This window comes from Chenopodium quinoa, unplaced genomic scaffold, assembly GCF_001683475.1.
Source record: "Chenopodium quinoa cultivar QQ74 unplaced genomic scaffold, ASM168347v1, whole genome shotgun sequence".
NCBI lineage: Eukaryota > Viridiplantae > Streptophyta > Magnoliopsida > Caryophyllales > Amaranthaceae > Chenopodium > Chenopodium quinoa.
In genome coordinates, this window is record NW_018743906.1 from 51,627 (window position 1) to 68,775 (window position 17,149).

At 35.4% G+C, this 17,149-nt stretch overlaps 1 protein-coding gene across 1 annotated transcript; it reads left to right on the forward strand.

Annotated features, from left to right (window-relative positions):
- Positions 1–3,575: 3,575 nt before the first annotated feature.
- Positions 3,576–6,536, forward strand: LOC110686897 (40S ribosomal protein S8). Its single transcript, XM_021863505.1, has 5 exons — positions 3,576–3,730; positions 3,868–3,940; positions 4,712–5,045; positions 5,579–5,745; positions 6,112–6,536. Exons 1-5 carry the CDS (start codon positions 3,727–3,729, stop codon positions 6,185–6,187), a joined length of 654 nt encoding a protein of 217 aa, XP_021719197.1. The 5' UTR covers positions 3,576–3,726; the 3' UTR covers positions 6,188–6,536.
- The last annotated feature ends 10,613 nt before the right edge of the window (positions 6,537–17,149 follow it).

Genomic DNA, 17,149 nt, shown 5'->3' on the forward strand with positions numbered 1-17,149 from the left:
TGCATACACATAAATCAGAAATGGTTCGATATGAACCCTTAAACAAGGAGATTCTACCTCTTACCAAAGGTGGAAAACCCCTATAGATGTCAATAGTCCAAGAGATACAAAATTAAAGCTATGTTCATGGAGATGTTTGGTAAGCCCTTGCATAACAATGATAGGCTAATGCTACATGATGGGAAGTATGGTATCTTCCCATTTACTTACAAGCAAAGGGCTAAGAAAAAAAAAATCAAGAACATAGATGCAGGGGTCATGGAGACAAAGGCTGTGCAGAGTGTGACCAAAGAAGAAATCAGGAAAATGCTCATGGACAACATAATTCCAGTAATTAAATGGCAATGGCATCCAAGTATTACTAAAGTCATATTCATTCAATGGGACAATACAAGACCTCATCAAATTCCCAGGGATGAGGAATGCATTATAGCCTGTACATCTGATGGTTCAACATACAAATGGTATTTCAGCTAGCACGGTCTCCAGATCTGAATGTTCTAGACCTTGGTCTGTTCAAGGTCATTCAGTCTCTACAGTACCAATCATTTCCCAAGATAATAGATGAACTAATAGAGAAAGTGTATGAGGCTTATGAATGGTTTGATCCCATACTGAACAAGTATACATGGATCACTTTGCAAGGAGTAATGATGAAGATTTTAGAAAAACAAGGGGGCAACAACTTCAATCCACCACATATATATGGGCAAAAAAAGGTTGGACCACCTAGGTCAGCTATCTGAGGTTTTGGAAATTGAAAGGGGACTCATTTAACAAGCAGTTGATCACCTCAACACACTTTTCATTCCAGCTCATCAAGAGCATGCAGACTACAATCAGATGAAGGTGGATGCAGACTAGGGACTCATTCGAGACCATCATTCAATGACTATATGATTGCCACACATAGCCCAACAAGTACTGGAAAATGCTTTTTGGTCAAATTAAGCTACTATTTTTTGTTGATATTTATTATGGTTTGGTTATGTGTATTTTGGTAGATAACCAAGCATATTTTTTAGCAGCCATGTAATGAATGATAGGGTAAGAGACTATAAACATGTAAGTTTTTGTGGTGAAATGAATGTCTTTTGGAAATGCAGCTTCAAAATGAATTCCATCAGAGAAGGTACTTTAGTTTCACTTAGATGTTGTAGGTTCGTTGTTATCTCAACAACAAGTTTAAAATGCACTTGTTGGAGCAAAACCATCCTACACATCCAACTCAAAGTGAGTCCCTTCATCATTTGGAATATGTACACACAGATAACCCATGTTGAGGGACTCATACAATTATCTACAAGCACTGACATGCAAGAACTACAAGGCAACATTATAATGGGACTGGTAAGGCACCTTCACATGCCTCATCATACATCGAACATGCATTCCCTTGGCCATTAACAAGTATAATCTAACAAGGTAGTCAAACAAGCATCTAACATCATAATCCAATAAGGGACTTAAACCAGAAGCATAAACCAACAGGGTATACAGAGGACAAACCATCATCATATACAGAGCATAAAGTAGTAGCAAAAATCTACTTCATATGCACATCATAAACCAGCAGCATACACCAGCATACACAAGCATAAACCATCATATATAAGCATCATATACATAAGTGAACATTAACAAAAAATCCAATATGGGACTCAATGAACCATCCAACATAATCAAACAGGGTTCTTAAACCCATTCCAACACAATCCAACAACAATTAAACAAATTTAATCAAAATTAGGGTTTAGAAATAGTTACGCTGCCAGGTCAGTGGTTGGAAGGGAAGTCATTAGGGTATTTGTCCCTAAGATATGACATGTAACAAGGGTCCCAGTTGCTGTATTCCTCAATAAAAATAGATCTCACCCTTTTCTTCCTAGGAGAGGAGCTAGACTAGTAGGAGCAGTAGTGAGGGACGCAGGTAAAACCCTTCCCCCCAGCCACCGGGAAGTCAAGAATCACTACGACCTCTATAGAAGGCTGAGGTACATCAACCTCAACAATATCTGACTCATAATAATAGTCAGCCACCGCAACAAGATCATTCAATGGGCCCTCTTCCACCACAATCAGATCGGGACCCACTTGACCCTTCCCAGCCTCCTTTAAAGCTATATTTGCGCCATGTGTAGTCAGATTAGGAGCCACTTCACCGTCTACATCGCTAGATCTTCTGTTCATCATCATTGGAAGTGTACTCAGCGAGTTTGGCTCCGATTTTTCCTCGAGTGTAACGATGGAAAAAAGCAGTGCACCGACGAACATGTTTGAGAACACCACTTCCTCACTGCAACTTGTACATAGTTGCACCGTGGTTAATCATTAGGGTTATGGTTTTTTGGGGACTTATTTGGATCTGGGTTACTAGTCATTTTTCTAGAGAGAGAAGAAGAAATTGAAATTAGGGTTTCGCAGACGAAAGAACAGGAGATAAAAGGTGGAAAATGAAAGAGGGGGGAGGGTTTTTAATGAACTTCTAGAGAAATCTAGAAATATTCATCTTGGGCAACACAATCGAGGCAAATTCAATGAAGAACATTGAATGAGTTGGTTGGGAGATGAGTGGGTGTGGATGTGAGAGAGTTGGAGGGGTTTTAATTTTGGTGGGAATCATTATAATGTGGTAGATAATTAGGTTATAATTGATGATAATTAAAACATGTTAAACAAAATTAAAACAAATTAATAAGGGTAAATTAGTCTTTTTACTCTTTAAAATTTGCTAAAAAAGGAAAGAAAAAAATTGTTGCACATAATAGAGAGCACTCATTTTTGACAAATATTGCTGATAAATAGCGCAGCAAGTCAGACCGTTTCATTTATTTAAACATGTATAACTATAACTAAAATAAAACCGCTTACATTACGTCGGTACACATGTCAATTTCTCATGAAAAAATTTCCCTATAAAATTGCTTATGACATCATTTTTATCATATTTTTCTCCTTTTAAATTCAATATTACGCTTTGTTTGGATAGCAAAGAAGGAAGGAAAAGAAGGGGAGGGAAAATGGAGGAAGGGAAAGGAAAAGAAAGGGAGGGGGAGGTGAGCTCCATTTTCCCTCCAAATCTCTCCAATTTTGGTGAGATTATGGTTATTATAGAGAAAGGGAAAATGGATCCCTCCCTCTCCTTCCCCTTCCTTCCCCCAATTTTTTACCCAAACAAGAGATTTTGTCCCCCTCCATTTCTCTTCTCTTCTTTTCCTTCCATTTCTTTCGATCCAAACAAAGTGTTAGGAAAATAATTTTTAATAAATAACTAAACGGTAAACATCAATTAACCAAAAGCGTATTAGTGATATTTTTCTTTCCAAAAATCCACAATTGTGAATTAATTATTTTATATTGTATTAAATTTTTTTATTTTAATTCGTGCATCGCATGAGTGCTAATCTAGTAAAGGGAATAGTTGTTAACCCTTACCCATTCAGGCATTCACCTTCGGGATATTCAGGTAAGGGCTGAAAAATTATGCTAATCTACTCCAAAAATTTTCGATATGGTTTTCGGGTCGGATCCGTTCATAACAAATTTTACTAGCATCTAAATCTTAAGCCCAAACAAAAACCCAAAAAGTAGCCCATTAAAACGTTGCAAGTAGGGTTTATCTCACTCTTCTCTTCTTCACCCTCTCACTGCCCCTCCCCTTCCCCCCAATCTCTTCAGGCGAAAGTGCAGAAACCCTAGTTTCTCTGTCCTCTCATCACCGAAAATATGGGTAATTATTCTCACTTTCTCCCTCCTCCATTATCATCCATTTCGATTCATTGATTTTCTTCAAGTTTTACTCTAATGGCGGTTCAATTTGGTTTTGATAATTGTTGGGTTTTATTGATTTGGGGTTTTTGTTTTTAGGTATTTCTCGTGATTCTATGCACAAGAGGCGTGCCACTGGTGGCAAGAAGAAGGCTTGGAGGAAGAAGCGAAAGTATGTTTTCTACATTTTCTAGATTTTTTTCAATCTGTTTTTCTGGGTTTTGATATGAACTTGCGAATCTTCAAGTTTGAAATTCTGGGATAGATTTTTTTCTGTGAAATTGAGTGTTTTATATTGTTTGTATTGGTTGATTGGTTATATTATTGTGATATTTATGTTGGTGAAATGAAAATTATGTAGTGTGCTGAATTACTTACTTAGGGAGCTAAAACTTGCTGTGATTGAAATTATAGTTTGTTAAGTTTTGTGGAAATTAGTTTAGAGTGATTCAAAGCTTTTAATTTCAGTAATCAAAGTATTGTCATACTTGTATACGGAAAGTTTATCGTTCGAACAATGTTACAGTACTTAGGAAACCGTCTGATCAGTCATCCGTTAGCACACAATGCAATCATAAGTCTACCTACCCAAATGGCTAAATGTGCTGATTAGAAGGTCTTCGGCTTGGTGATTACTTTCGGGAATGCTCCTCCTATTGTTTTAGCCTATGTAATTGTTTTTAATAATTATGGTGTGCTAATGTAATTGCCCTGTCCTGTCTCACTCTTAAGTTATATGATATACTTCATACGATTTATTACTTGCATTGTCACTCTTCTTTTAATTGTTTTATGTTTGTGTCTCATAGTGTTGGCAATTGATACTTTGGTGTGTGTTTTATTTCTGTTTTTTTGTTGATTGTGGCTGATATGTTTCTAAATTGTTGCATCCCATATATATCTTCTGCTTATGATTTATATGATTTGCCTTATCGTGTAAAAGGTACGAGCTCGGGAGACAGCCAGCTAACACTAAGCTGTCAAGCAACAAGACTGTTAGGAGGGTTAGGGTTCGTGGTGGTAATGTCAAGTGGCGTGCACTGAGGTTGGATACTGGTAACTTTTCATGGGGTAGTGAGGCTGTCACTCGCAAGACCCGTCTTCTGGATGTTGTTTACAATGCTTCCAACAACGAGTTGGTTAGGACACAGACTTTGGTGAAGAGTGCCATTGTCCAGGTTGATGCTGCACCATTTAAGCAGTGGTATCTCCAGCACTACGGAGTTGAAATTGGACGTAAGAAGAAGGCTGCTGCTGCTGCCAAGAAAGAAACAGAGGTATTTCTATTTTCCCTTTCCTAGTAGATCATTACCAGGCCTCATTTGCTCTACTGATTGTTCGAGTCCCAAGGTTATTCTAACTCATTTTGTGATTTTTTTGCCTAGTGAATGCTACATTTGTTTTATGTTCTGATCCCCAGTTGAATTCTATCAGCCTTTTATCTTTCTGTGAGAACTTATTCTGACATTTTATGTACAAGAAACTGTGATTTATTGCTGTAGTAAAGTTTTGGTGATTTTACAAGGGTTTGCCTTTATGAAATAACGCCTCTTTGCACCGAATGTATATAATCCTTGTTTCCACTTTCATGTGATTTATATACAAGTTTTTTGAAATGATGTTATTTATCGCGTGATTTAGATGCTTTTTATTTTTATTATTCTTTTGAATTTCATTTCTAGCATGAATGTATTTTTTCCTTGTTTGATAGTTGAAGCATTTTGTTTGTGCAAGTGTATATAGTAATGATTACTTGGTTAGTTTGGTGATAAATTTGGTGTGTTTAATGTTTTTCTTTTCCTGTTTACAGGAGGGTGAGACCACAGAAGAAACAAAAAAGAGCAACCACGTTGCAAGAAAGCTTGAGAAGCGTCAGCAGACTCGCACATTAGACTCTCACATCGAAGAACAATTCGGTGGTGGTCGTTTGTTGGCCTGCATTTCTTCCCGCCCTGGTCAATGTGGTCGTGCTGATGGGTAATCTACTACTAAACCATTGTTTCATTATATGTAGAAGCATTGAAACCACCTGCCAATCTGTATGGATAGACCTAAGAGATAATAGGGATATCTCTATTTTGCTAGGGTCAAGCCTTGATTTGTTAAATCCCTTAGAAAATGCTTTGAGAGTCTGATCTGAGGCATATTATTTCTATTCTGAAAGGTCTAGCTAGATTACTGTCTGATGAAATGACTCCCTTAGAAAATGCTTTAACCATGTCCTTGTGTCATATTTGATCTGAATTTGCATATATAGCTAATCTTTATTCTAGCTGTATATTTAATATAGGCAATTTACCTTTTGGAAACTCATGAATAGAGCTTATCTTTTGTCTATGGCAGATATATTTTGGAAGGAAAGGAGCTGGAATTCTACATGAAGAAAATCCAGAAGAAGAAGGGCAAGTCAGCTGCTTAAGTTATCAGAGTTGAGAGTTATCAGAGCTGGAAAGGAGCTGTAGAATATCAGAGTTGAGAGTTTATTTTTACGTTTTGATGATTTGGCCCCCAAACGTTTTGGAATTTGTAGCATGATACTTTCATATTTAAATCGCCTCTAGCTAAACTCTGGCTCACATTTTTGACTCCAATGTTCTGTTCCAATGTTTGAGCTATAATTGATATACTGCTATGAACCTATCATCTATGGATTTGTTTTCGTGACATCCTACCTCATTGTTTAGAGATGGCTAGTATTTCGTAAAAAATCATTGTATATCATGAGCAAAAGAGGGAGCTATTACACGATATTGGCAAGGATTTGTTTATTCAGGAGAGCAGGACAATTGCATTAAGTAGATTAATAACATTAATTGTTTAGGCATTTTGGATGGATTTGTATTGGCCAATTTGTATTGAAGTTGGAACTGGGAAGTGATATTTTGATGGCTAATATGGTTAGTGATGCTTTATAAGTTAAAACAGCTTTGAAGATTGAAGTGGTGGTACATAAAGTTTGTGCGCTCTCAGTCCTCAGCTAGTTTGTCTAGGCAAGAAGTTTGTGCTCTCCCTCAGCTAGTTTGTTCAGTTGTACATATCGATGAGTAAAATCTTGTTGATATACGGGGTGTGATAACTAAATTTCGTTCCATGTTGAGGTGATATACTGAATTACTGATTACTGATATTGCGTTGGCTGGTAAGCTACAGTACTAACGCAAGGCTAAGTAAATTGTAATAAATGTTTTACAAAAGGCTTTGTAAAAGAAAATTATTAGAAACATTATTTCTTTGGTTACAAATTATTAAAAAAAAAAAAAAAAAGGATTCCAAGCTCCCAAAACTGGCTAATTAAATTGAAAATTAAAATTTAAGGACATTAAAGATCCAAGAAATGTTAACTTTTTCATTGAAAACTTCCTTCCAGAATTTCCCTCCACATATACGTTGGTTAATTTGGTTTTGTTGTTATACATTTCTTAAATTATCAGCTTTTGTTTGGTACTCGTATGTCTTTCATATCTTTAGGGGTGTTAATCGGGTTTTGGGTTCGATTTATCGATTTTCGGTTTGTAACGGGTTGAAATTATTATCGGGTCAGTTCGGTTTGGTTTTAAATAATTTCGGGTCGTATTGGTTTGGTTAATTTTTATCACAGTTTCTTTCGGGTCGGATTCTAATCCGGTCGGGTTATAATTGGTTCGGGTCATAATCGGTTTGGGTTAAATTCAGTCGGTTTAAAAACGGGGTTTATCAGTTTAAATCGGGTTTTGGGTAAAACATATCGGGTCCTAATCGGGTCGGGTTGTAATCGGTTCAGGTCATAATCAGTTCGAGTTGAACTCCGTTGGTTTGACAACTTATTTTGCCAGTTTTAAAAGGGTTTCGTTAACGTATATTTTCTGGTATACCCTCAACATTCTTTAATTAGTTATTCCAGTAGATCATACGGAGAATTAATTAGTTGTTTTGCTTTATGTCCTTTTTTTGTATAATGATTTTCAGGATCAAATGATAATAACAAATCTAGATTTACCTTTCGATTCAAATTTTTTTAATACATTTTAGTATTCCATAAGCCATTACTCATAAAAGGACGATAATATTTTAGCATAAAAGTTTCATTGACATCAAACTTCCAAACCTATTCAATATAAATACTTCGTATTTCAAATTAAACCCTTTTGTTTTACTATAAAAAAAAAAAAAAAAACTCTACGGTCATAACAGGTTATGAACTTACGGGTTATAAACGGTTTGGTTATAACCGGTTACGGGTTGTAAACTTTTCGGTCATAATTTATTACGGGTTATAAACGGTTCGGTCCTAACTAGCTACAGGTTGTAAGCGATTTGGGTTTATCGGATTTTTGTCGGGTTTAAACGGTTTCAGTTTACAATGGGTCGGGTTGCTACCGGGTTCGGAAGTACTCGGTTCGGTTTGTTCTCGGTTTCGGGTTGTATCAGTTTGGCTTGATAACGGGTACGCATCATTAACGGTTCTCAAACATTCGGATCGGTTCAGTTTCAGGTTTTGAAAAATCAGGTCAGGTCGGTTTACGGTTTTAAAATAACAGGTTTTTATCGGTTGAATTCCTTTTCAAAACAGTTTGAAACGATTTGGATTCACTAGTTCGGATTGATTTTTGACAGCTCTATTCGGGATCATGTATTCATTGTAGTCCATTACAAGTTTACAACAAAATGACAAATAAACTAATTTTATTTTAGGGAAATCAGTAGAAATCACATATCTTGGGGCATTAGTAAGGAAAATCTTTCTTTTTCGAGGCTCTTAGCTTAGTCTTTCTTCTATTCCGCATCATCATCTCCCTCCAATAATTACGAGAGCATTTGACTAAATATTTGTGAAGGCATTACTCCAACCATTTCATAATATTAGTCCCATATAATATTTTGGGCGTTTCAAAAATATATACCCATATTGATTATGTTCTATTTTTAAATTAATTTTTTTTGGAATTATTGGTTGTGAATTGATGACATGACTCTAATTAAGGAATTCTAAAAAATTAAAAAAAAAAACCTTATAAGGAAGTATTAATTTACCGTTTCATAATGTTAGTCCCATAATTTTGTAATTATGACTTATGCTTTCTAAAAAAAAAAAACTTATAAGGTAAACTAATTATGAATTATTTTGTAATTTAATGTCAGATTTCAAATATTCTTCTTTTCTTATTTTATGTGATTAATTACACATGAAACTAACATTATGAAACAGAGGGAGTATCTCTTATTCAACGTCTCTAAATCTTTTTTTCTCTTATAAAACTAATTTTAAGTTTTGAACGACTAGACATGTGTCACACCTTTCACAACCCACAAACACATTGCTATTATGACTCATCACTAGCTCTTAGCACCAATAGCTAAGGGCTTGTTTGACATTATTTTTGGTTTTCAGTTTCCTGTTTTTTTGAAAACTAAAAACCCAAAAACAGGAAACAAAAAAAAGGTGTTTCCACTTTTCAGTTGTCAGTTTTCAAAATTATCATGCTTTCAATAAGTCTAAATATTTTTTGATTCATTATGTGACGTATATAATATACTTTTAAATAACAAAAAACCAAAAAACAGAAAACCACAGCGATGCCAAACCAACCCTAAGCTATTATTTCAAAAGTTTGGCAACCTAAACTCGAATATAGAGATTCTCATTTTTCATGTACTCTTAGCAGGAATAGCCGAATAGCTGGTTGCTATCAGTATGTCACTAGTTCACTACCTCTCCCCCCCCCCTTTTTTTTCAAACTTCTTACGAGCCATCAAATTATAAGTAAATAAAAAATAAAAAACTCCTCATGACCAAAAGCTACATAACTCTATAATATCAATTTAGAATGAAAGAATATCAATACGTGCATACCTACACTAACAGTTAGCCATTTAGCCCCACTTAATTAAACAAACATAGGCGGCCGTATGAAATCATACACCACTAGCTCATGATTCTAGTTGACATGTACGCATGTCAGCTTAACGAAACAAATTAGCAAAATCTCATAAAATATGTAAAAGAAAAAAAAAAAAGGTTGGTTATGGCTTTGGAAATTAAAATTTGTAGTGACATCTCAGTTGGAGCTGCTGACATTCATATATGAACTGTTGTGCGCTTCCATCGCCGTCTTAGCAACTACGTAATAATATATTGGTCTACAACTTGATAGTTAAATTAACAATTAATAGAGTACTTAGTAGGTTAGGATCTAGCTAATTAGAAGCCATATGACACCTTGACCTACTTGCATATTTATCCTATCCTCTTTACTTTTTTTTTTTTTTTTAATTTTTAATTTTTTAAGATTCAACTTTATATTCAAAGTGTTATAAAATAAGTGAGTAGGGTTTTTGTAAAGCATAACCTAGATTGCAAGAGCCTAGAGAGCTAGGGTACCTAGGGGCCTGGTTGGAATTTTCAAGAATGTGGTTATGTGTTATGTCATCAATCTCCCTTAATTTCTCTCAAAAAAAAAAAAAAAAATCAATCTCCCTTAATTGAGCTCTCTTACTTTTTTTTCTTTTTTTTTTTTTTTTTTGGCAAAAGAGTTTGCTACAAGCTTTCCTTCGCCACTATGGTTCGTGAACGGGCGCACCATATCTTGTTGTGCTAGATTTATTAATGGCTAGCTCTTCACGAGTCGTGATTGTAGGTATGACTCATGTCCAAACTCTATTCACATGTACATATAAGTATATCTCATCATTATGATGGTGCTAGATTGAGAGTTCTCAACATGTATAATGTCACACTATTCAATTTTATTATGTGTTTGATACATCAACTTTTAATTTCTCATACACAACCTTATTTAGGGTATGTACAATAATGTACGTTTTGTTGGGGGTGTCAACCCAAGTCATACACGGAAATAATTAGAAAGAGTTGCATTCCTTTTAAGGGGGAAGGAATCTTTTATCTTTTACCTTTTATCTGTTTAATTAAATCATATATGAAAATAAATCACTTGATTTTAACTCCATTTCTTTTAGTCTAAGGAGATAAGGATAATTGTAACCTAAGTTTTATAGAGATAACAAATAGGTGAATCGTAAAACCAATACATACCCCTAAGTAATAAGTAATGGTAATTGTTACTCAAAACTAGAGCTGTCAATTCGGGTAAACGGGTCGGGTTTGAGTCGGGTTAGTGTGAGTCGGGTCATCTCGGGTCCGGTCAATACGAGTTAATGTTATAACATATGCAGGTCGGGTTCGGGTTGGGTCATGCTTGAGTCGGGTCATACATCTTATCAAGTTTGAGTCGGGTTTAGGTCGGGTTAGTAACAGATCGTGTTACATTCGGGTCGGGTGAAAAATAGGTCGGGTTGAATTCGGGTCTTTACGGGTTTAAACGAGTTAGGGCCGTTCTCGGGTTCGAGTTGGGTTCGTGTTGGGTTAAGTTCAAGTCAATTATTTACGGGTTATAATCAGGTTGGGTCATTCTCGGGTTCAAGTCGGGTTCGGTTCAAGTCAATAATTTGCGGGTTATAATCAAGTCGGGTCATTTCCAAGTCCAGGTCATTCTCGGGTTTGAGTCGGGTTCGGTTCAAGTCAATAATTTGTGGAAAACATGTTTCGTCCCTAAAAACATGTTGTGAAACTAACCTCTTAAAATTCAAAGTGAAATATTCAAGGAATAGAGTTAGGATTCAATTTCTGTTCCAATACCAACATGAGATAACGACCTATACATATTGATTCAATAACAAGTCGGGTTGAATTTGGGTCGGGTCAATAACAAGTTGGGTTGATTCGGGTCGGGTTAATTTGTAACAGGTCGGGTTGAAATTCGAGTCGAGTTTGTAGTAGGTCGGGTTAAATTCGGGTCGGGTTACGAACAGGTCGGGTTGAATTCGGGTCGAGTTAGGAACAGGTTGAGTTGAATTCGGGTTTAGACGGGTTAAAACGGGTTTAGTTCAATTTCGGTTCAGGTCAATAATTACGGGTTACATTCGGGTCGGGTCGTCTCTAGGTCGGTTAATGTTCTGGTTCGGGTCTCAAATACTTGGGTCAACTCGGTCTAGGGTTGGTTTCAGGTCGGGTTCGGGTTACCATTTTTTTCGGGTTCAGATGGGTCGATTAATGGGTCGGGTTAGGGTCGACATTTCGGGGCAGGTCAGCTTTTGACAGCTCTACCCAAAGCTTTGTTACCAAACATTCGGTAACGCTAATGACTTAATAGAATATGTTTCCAACCAAAAAATCGCCCTTACAAAACATGCTCTAAATGTCTATCTTTCCCATTACTATGACATATTTTGAGAGGATATCGAAAAACAATTTTGTGCGAATTAGGCTCAAAACAGACAGTATCATTCTAATTTGGAGTAAAGTGAGCGTGCGACCCAACAAGTTGGATGATCGGGGCCCAACAAGTTTAACATATATTTTCCAAAAGTTGATATGCTTTTACCCTATTGTTAAAGGGACACAAAGGTTGGTTAGATTAGTTAGATATGTGATCCTACTTATATATACTTCATAAAAATTAGTCGGCAAAGCAAAACAAGTAAATATTCTTAATTAGTTGGTAATTAAAAAGAAAAAGGTTGCACTTGCACTTAAGTTGTCAATTAATGGACCTTTGATTTTGGACCACTTAATTCTCTCCGTGTTGCTGCAGCATTTTTACCAAGTATCGAGTCACAACTTAATTAAGGGCTAATTCAATCATTAATTAATGGATTAATGGTCCCCTTCATCATTGATTACGTTTATGCTCAACTATGGAAAGTATGACGAAAATGACAACTCATTTGACCGTCAATCTAATCCTGATCCTTGTTATTTATAGAATTATACATGTCAAACCTTATATTATATCATCATACATGTTAATATCCAGTCTGTTTAGTTTTATTATAATGTCAAAAGTACTTAAATCTACGCAGCAATTTGCATCTTATATTATAATAATTATCACTAATTATTTGCACTAAACATAATGTATAATAATCGTCGTATCTTCGTGCTACACGATCGGATTTAGTTTATGGTGTGTATATATATATTGTTTACATACCATGCTAAAACATAAGTGTATATACTTGATTCTTGTCTTCCATCTATTGATTAATTAACATAATTTGATTAATTAGTTGTAATCATTTGTGTTTAGCTTATTCAAGTTAATATCGACAATGGCTAAGCAAAGAGTTGTATGTATCATTGTTCTTTTGCTAGTGTTTGCTCTAGGATTGATGATAACGAGTGCTAATGCTCGTGTTTATCGTGATTATTTGCCTACGAAATTAGACACAATTGACATCTACCGTGTGTTTAAGGAGCTTGGTTACGATGAGTCTAAGCTCGAATATTTTCGTAGAAGATCCATGGTAGAGGATCAAAGAGACAGAGTTGCACCTGGAGGTCCAGCCGCTCAACATCACTAATTAGTAAGGTATTTACTAATATCTTTATTTCAATATAAACGTCTCAAATGGTTTTTTAAATAACCTAAAAAGTGTTTCGATTTGAAAATCTACTTTCTTACAAACGAGACGTTTATGTTGTGATAAAGAAATAGTCCCTCTATTTGAAAATAATAGTCGTATTGTCCTCTTCTCTTCAAATTTGCGGATATGAAAAGAGTTCAACTACTATCTTTGGAGACCCTAAAATTAAAATTGTGACCAATATATATCTTTTCAATTTCATTTTTTTTTCCCCTTCAAATATACAAGGGAGAAAAGGGGAGGGGGAGCTACAAGCTGTTCTGTTTTTTTAGAAAACAACTTAGTAGCTCATTGATGCTGGAATTTCATGATTAATGTTTAGTGATCATTATTCCTCCTTTTTTTTTCAACTTTTTTTTTTTAAACATATTTAAGGGATATAAAATGATCGTTACTATTTGATAGAATTGTATTGTTCTATCATGCTTCATGCATGCACAAATGTACCCCCCTTCAATGTATGTGATGAATTAAATGTATATGTTACCCTTTAAAATTGTCCAATATTTTTTATAAGCATAGTGTTTATGCAAATAGAACATTTTATTTTGGTGCAAAAATAGAACATTAGTTTTTTTAATATATTTTAAGTTATGTACTTGACAATTTCAATATATAGCTAGCCACACCATAGATTAATAGCATGACTACTTTACATACAAGATAGGACAATTAATTAAGTAGTGGGGTTAGTTCCGATAATGATTAAATGGGGTTACCTGATGAAATGTGGATTACACCAATAAAAAGATTCACATGAGGTTACCTTGATAAATAAGTACTCCTGTATTGGCTTCTACACAATTCTTATAGTGACATGTATTAATTGCAACTCAAAAGATATACAAACAATATTCAATTCGCTCCAAACTAATTAATCTACGTTTGTTGAATATTTAATACATACATAAACAATATTTAATAAGTTGTCCAAATTATATTATTAGACGTGATATTCAATTACAGGTCTTGATTAAAACATGCAATATGGATGATGATCAAAACAAGTAGAATAAATTAAATTGATTAAATAAGCATGTATAAATATAGGAAGCAACTAGATAATGATTGAGGAAAAGTATTTTGTAGAACGGAATCATACAAACAAAAATAAGTAAAAAAATTTTTTTGAGGAAAAAAAATCTTAATTATCAGAAATTAGATAATAATAGTCAGATTTTAGATTATAAATATCAGATATTAGTTTATAAGTGTCAGAAATTAGATAATAATGGTAAGATATTATAGTATACTTATCAGGTATTAGATTATAATTGTCAGATATTAGGTGTTAATTGTCAGAAATTAGATTATAAGGGTCAGATATTATATTATAAATATATATATATATATATATATATATATATATATATATATATATATATATATATATATATATATATATATATATATATATATATACTTTCCAAATTTACATATGATGTCATCAATTTTTTTCTTTTGCCTTTTCATTTTATTTGCTAGAACTAGAACCAAGTAGGTATGAAACTAAAATCCAATGGTGAGTCATTAGATAATGCAATATTTTATACGAAGTAATAGTATATTTTTTCTAACCATCATTTTAGTATATTTTTAAGGAAAATTTGTCAAGAATAAGCAAACCTTTACTCGGTCTCTCCAAAATAAGCAAACTTTTTGATTAACCTGAGTAAGTTGACCTTTATGGGGTATTTTCTCAAAATAAGTCATGACCGGTTTATTTTAAGTGTAACCGATTGTTTGGGTTGTTTATGCCACATGGCATTGTGTGTTTGGTCAGTTTTAAAAATTTTAATTAAATTTATTATTTTAATTAATTTTTAAAAATTTGTAAAAAAATAATTTTTTTTAAAAAAATACTTTTTCAAGATAAAAAAAAGCTCCTTAATTTTTTAGATACCCCCGCTACTACAACCAGCCCCCTCCCAGCTTTTGCTCCGTCGGCCACCATCAATACCGTCCACACCATTGAGTTTCGAGGTGGGGATGGGAGTGAAGCGCTGGTATGCGGTGGATTTTTTTAAATACGATTTAATTAATTATCAATTATAAAATAAGAAAAAAAATTAATTAGGATTAGAAAAAAAAAGTGACCTATTTGGTAGGTTGTAGGTCATCTGACTTATTTAAAGAAAATACCCCATAAAGGTCAACTTACTCTGGGTTAGTTAAAAGGTTTTCTATGAGTAAGGCATATGATAGGGTGGAGTGGAGTTTCCTAGAATGTGTGATGCAAAAATTGGGGTTTCCGATCTCTTGCATTGCCCGCATCATGTGTTGTCTTTCGAGTGTGTCTTTCTCCTTCAAGTATAATGGGAGCATTTCGGGTTCTATTATTCCTTCACGAGGGTTACGTCAGGGTGATCCTATCTCCCCGTATTTGTTCCTTTTTTGTGCAGATGCATTCTCTACTTTGCTATCTAAAGCTGCGGAAGATCATCTTATTCATGGGGTTCGAGTTTGTAGAGGGGCTCCGAGGGTTTCTCACCTTTTCTTTGCGGACGATAGTATTTTATTTGCTAAAGCGACATTGCAAGAATGCTCTAAAATTGCTAATATCATCAGTACGTATGAAAGAGCTTCCGCTCAGAGTGTCAATCTAAGCAAGACTGAAGTGGCTTTTAGCAAATGTGTTCCGACAAATCAAAGGTTAGAAATTGTGGCAAAATTGGGTGTGAGAGAAGTTGACAGACACGAGAAGTATTTGGGTTTGCCTACTATAATTGGGAGATCGAAGAAGGCAATTTTTGCAGGATTAAAGGAGCGCATATGGAAGAAGTTGCAGGGATGGAAAGAGAAGTTGCTATCTAGGCCGGGCAAAGAGGTCCTCATCAGAGCCGTCGCTCAAGCCATTCCCACTTATATGATGAGCATTTTTCGGATTCCGGATGGATTAATTGATGAGATTCATTCGATTCTAGCTAAATTTTGGTGGGGTACGAAGGGGGATGCGCGTAAAATGCACTGGCAGTCTTGGGACTCCCTTTGTCTTCCTAAGGCGATGGGTGGGATGGGCTTTCGAGACTTGAAAGTCTTTAATCAAGCAATGTTGGCGAAGCAAGCGTGGAGGTTAAGTACGGAATGTAACCCTCTGCTAAGTGGAATTCTTAAGGCTAGGTACTATAAGAACTCTGATTTTATTGAGGCAACTAGAGGCTACGACCCAAGTTATAGCTGGAGATCGATTTGGGGTGCAAAGTCCTTGTTATTGGAGGGTCTAAAGTGGCGGGTGGGAAATGGCTTTGACATTAAAGTCTGGGATGATGCTTGGCTTCCTGGTCAGGGGTCGTATGGTGTGCCAACTCCAACCCCGAATTGTGATCGAAATTTGCGTGTGGCAGATTTGATCAATTATGAGAGTGGGGAATGGAATTTGGAATTGATTAATGCCACTTTTATAGAAGAGGATAGAAGGGCTGTTTGTGATATCCCTTTATCTGAGTTTAAGCCAAGGGACTCTCGTTTTTGGTGGCCTACTTATTCTGGTTTGTATACAGTTCGAAGTGGGTATTGGCTTGGGAGATTGGGCAGATTGAGGACTTGGGAGCTGTACCATGAGGCTAGGGAGAAAGATGGGTGGAAGGTGGTGTGGAAAATCCGGGGTCCGCCTAAGCTATGCCATTTTCTTTGGAGAGCTTGTAAGGGTCAGTTGGGAGTTATGGATATTCTCTTTCGCCGCCACATTGTAGGGGGTAGTATGTGTTCCATCTGTGGGCATAGTGCTGAATCAATTATACATTCTATGTTTGAATGTAAGTATGCTACTGAAATTTGGAGGGTGAGTGATTATTGGGACCTTATACAAAATGCTCCGAGTTCCAGTTTTGCGGATAGATTGCTTTGGATTGCAAACAATGTTGACTGTGAGCATCTCCGAATTATTGGGTCCCTTGCTTGGGCTGCTTGGCATTGCAGAAACATGCATATTTTTAATGGGGCTGATGGGATTAATGCAGTT

Excerpts from the sequence above, each read along its gene's own strand:
- LOC110686897 (XM_021863505.1), top strand. Across the intron at positions 3,941-4,711 it reads GCTTGGAGGAAGAAGCGAAA|GTACGAGCTCGGGAGACAGC; the intron begins GTATGTTTTCTA and ends ATCGTGTAAAAG. Across the intron at positions 5,746-6,111 it reads CAATGTGGTCGTGCTGATGG|ATATATTTTGGAAGGAAAGG; the intron begins GTAATCTACTAC and ends TGTCTATGGCAG.